The sequence below is a fragment of the Frankliniella occidentalis genome, unplaced genomic scaffold, assembly GCF_000697945.3.
Source record: "Frankliniella occidentalis isolate FOCC.00 unplaced genomic scaffold, Focc_3.1 Scaffold172, whole genome shotgun sequence".
In the NCBI taxonomy this organism is placed as follows: domain Eukaryota; kingdom Metazoa; phylum Arthropoda; class Insecta; order Thysanoptera; family Thripidae; genus Frankliniella; species Frankliniella occidentalis.
In genome coordinates, this window is record NW_026267298.1 from 371603 (window position 1) to 375355 (window position 3753).

General features: G+C 48.3%; 1 protein-coding gene across 1 annotated transcript in view; it reads left to right on the plus strand.

The window, feature by feature from the left end:
• The first annotated feature begins 1706 nt into the window (after positions 1-1706).
• The window catches only part of LOC113213914 (baculoviral IAP repeat-containing protein 2-like), a 2959-nt gene continuing 912 nt past the window's right edge, over positions 1707-3753 (plus strand). The window contains exons 1-2 of the mRNA XM_052271783.1: positions 1707-1772; positions 1861-1929. Coding sequence (XP_052127743.1) covers positions 1707-1772; positions 1861-1929 — 135 coding nt within the window. The remainder of the gene's footprint in view (positions 1773-1860; positions 1930-3753) is intronic.

The following is a 3753-nucleotide window of genomic DNA, read 5'->3' on the forward strand; positions in this document are numbered from 1 at the left end:
GTGGAAGCTCCTCCACGCTGGAGGCTTGAAGATTACGGGGTGGAAGCTCCTCCACGCCAGGCATGACTGAAAGTGAAAAGAACTATGTATTGAAAGTACCCAAGTTACCAGCACATCTTGTTGAATTGTTCATAGTTAATATTGTTCAGAGGCAGAATTTATAATAAATCAGCAAAAACAATTGATTCATTCATTTTAAACTAGAATGCTTGTCTTTGAACCCCGATCTGTATTTGTATAATACAAAACGGCCATAAAATTCCCCAAATTGCTAACTCAGTTCCTTCAAGTTATCGTGCATACAGACCAGACAGAAAAACAAGCAGAATGTAACTTTTGGTCAGTGGAGTAATGGGCTTCCCTTATCACTCAGCCAACCAAACTTCGCTGACAAACACTTATGTTAAAAAATGAAACTATCAAGCAAATAGCAGCAATTATCTGACATTGTCTTTAACAGCAATGTAACTGTTACATAGAGAAGTTAAGTCAGTATGCGAAAGACGTTTGCTCCCGCAACATTACCTGCCTTGTGGGAGAAGTGATCATCTCCCTTAAGGCAAGCAATTTGAAAGGGCAAACGTGCCCTAATCAGCAGAGTAAAAGTACTTACCAATTTCCAACCTAAAGGTGACGGACCCTCGTTGGCTCCTCAGAATTTTAGCCAGCTGGCCCAAACCCTCCGTCACGGGATCCTGAGCAGCAGCACGACGCACGGGGAGGACCTGCAGGTTATTTGCGGCGGGCGCAGCAGGCGGGGGGCTCCTTGCAGGAGGCGGGGGGCAAGGAGCCGACGAGCTACTTTGGGTAGGCGGGTTGAAGCGCTCCAGCCTCCTCCGCCGCAATTCTTCAGGACTGCACAATAAAACGAGCAACTGATAAAGACCGGGTGCGCAATACTTGGTTTGAACTTAACCATTAACAACTGATAACTGGCAAAGCAAAGGAAGACCAATAATGAGAAAACTCAGGCCCAGGAGCCAAGCATCGTGGGTACAACGGCAGTCTAGGTTAGGGACCCCTCTGACGAAAACTCGCGTGCGCCTGAGTACTAGGCTACCATGCGCTACAGGCGTGTAGTGCGGGCAGTCTAAGTGACGTCACCACAGGCGCAAATACCTGTTTTTAAAACTTTTTCCAGTGATCGCGTCACCGCTACCTGGCACGCTGCATAGTTATGGATAGGGCACTGTACGGCCTACGTATTGGCAAAAACAATATGTTAGATTTTGCCAATTTTGGCTGCCAGGAGCGAGCCGCGCGGCCCGCGACGTTGGGGCCCTGGAGACGCCCGGTCAGTCGCGAGCTCGGATTCACCATGTCGGATGTGAAGTAGGACCCATATGGTCACAATTTAAACCGGAGACGTCTCTTCTGACCCAACTGTGCCAGCTCGGCAGAGCCAACAAGATAGCGGGTCGCCGCGCGCTAATATCGAGCCCGCTCAGAAAATCGCGATGCGCGTCGGGGGTAAACGTTATCGCACAGAGCCCAAACTTAGCACAGGGTCTCAACTTGGTCCAATCTTTCATTTGAGGTGACTCTGGTGCTATTTCAAATTTTGTAGAGAAATTGATGGCAGCCAGTGCAATTTGTTCTTACAAACTTTTCAAACCGAAACTGATAGGAATTCGTGGACCTTTGAATGCCCAGACGACACCCCACAACAGCCAGAGGGAACCAATCATTGTGGGGTGTACACCTGCATGTTTGCAGACGCTGTGCTAGGAGGTTCAAGTATCATTCCAACAAAACCAGAGGAATTGGCAAATGTAAGTATACCTCATACATTAGAGTTAGGGAGGAACATCGAAACAAACTCATGATTTTTATAATGATTAATATGTCATCTTTCATCAGGAGCGTAAGCAAAGAAGAATGTGCCGAAAGCTGAACACATCAACTATTACACCACTATCCAAGTCCGAAGTAACTGCCAATTTTCTTCTTTAAAAGTACTATCAACGGATGAGCAAACCACCCCCATCTGGGAGTACTTGGTGAATCTGCACAAGACTTTATACAAGGCTGAATCTGATCGGTGTGCCCTAGATACATGTGAGATGAAAGGAAAATATCAAGTTTACTGTGTTGGATTAAAGTGCCGTGATTGGTGCCACCTTACATGTTTACATGAGCCAGATAACGATGAAAACCTGCCTCAATTTTACCAATGTCCCTCGTGTTCTGATGGCTTAAATATTGTTTGTCAATCTTAAAAGTTGTATTGTGTCATATTTCAGGCAAATTTCGACAAAGTGGCGCATGTCCAAAAATAACAATTTTACAGGAGAGGCAAAACTATGTTTGTATATCTGCAAGATAGAATTTTTAACCTAGAGCTGTAAATTTTAAATATTGTATTCTGTTTTTGATATGTTACATTTTGATTGTTACCCTGTGTGGTTAAAATGCATAGCAGAGGAGATAAGGGGCATTCGCCAATTTCATGTTGAAATAAAATGTGACAAAGAGGCGAATGTCCACAAAATTTTGACAGAGTGGCGAATGTCCAAGAACCAGTTTGACAAAGTGGCGAATGTCCATGGATATTTTGACAGACTGGCGTATGTCCAAGAACCAGTTTGACAAAGAGGCGAATGTCCACAGAACTTCTGACAGAGTGGCGTATGTCCCAAAAACACTTTAAACACTTTAACATTAGGAGGAAACATCAATTGACGTAGGAGGGCACCGAAGGTTAGAACTTCCTTTACAAAAAGCAATTTTTTTGACGTCCGTAGCTGCACTCGTTTCGGAGTTATGGCAGTTTGAGTATGGACGTGATTTTGATCCGAAATAGGGACACATGAACCTATTTCGGATTAGCTTTGGATCAAGATGGCGATTTTGCCATATTGTAGGCTACAATTTGTAGCCTGACAGAAGTCAGCTCTAGAAGCAATCAAGATTTTGGTCCACAGTCCACAGGGTCTGAGTAGTATAAGGGGAACCTGGTCGCGGGCACCTGGTCGCGGCTTGGGAGGGGGGAGCAAAGGACGGTCAGGGCACCTGGCCTCAGAGCACAGGGCACTTGGTCGCGGCTGCCTCAGGGCACTTGGAGTGGGCAATCTTGTTGTGACGTCACAGCCAAAAATGCTTTTGCCGGAGAGTGGAATCGAACCCGCAGTCATGGGCTTACGGGACGAGTCCGCTAACCCCTAGACTACGAGTCAGGTATAGGGAGGATGGCGACCTGACGGGGTATTGTTCCGCTGGCGCGGCGGTGCTCGGTCGGTTCGGCTCCGCTCGGCTCCGCTCGGCTCCGCTCGGCACCGCTCGGCTCGGGCTCGGCCCGGGCCCCGGCCGGCCCGGCTCGGCGCCGGATTTGAAAGACGGAGAGGGGGTACGCTCGCCCGAGTCTGATGCGGTTGTAATGCAATGGTGGGGGAGGCTGCGCCCGTCGGACGGCCATACGGACAGACACAATATTTGGAGGGATAAAAGGGCTTGCTCTGCGGGGGTCTTGTCACAGTCGCATCGGACGCACTCTGCTGAGTTGTGCTCCGCCGCGAAGAGATGACGTCCTTTAGGGGTGGACTTTTCGGGTGGCGTAATGTCACGATGGAGTGGGGCCCTTTCAAATCCTTGACGATAATGCAACCATCGTACATCAGCGCATTGCCACAAAGGGATGTTATGATAAGTCGTTTCACCTTGCCAGTGCCCCATAGCGCTAGTGTCGTGACAGCTCCGGACGCCGTTCAGGAGGAAGAAGAAGATGAGGAGGAGGAGGAGGAGGAGGAGGAGGAG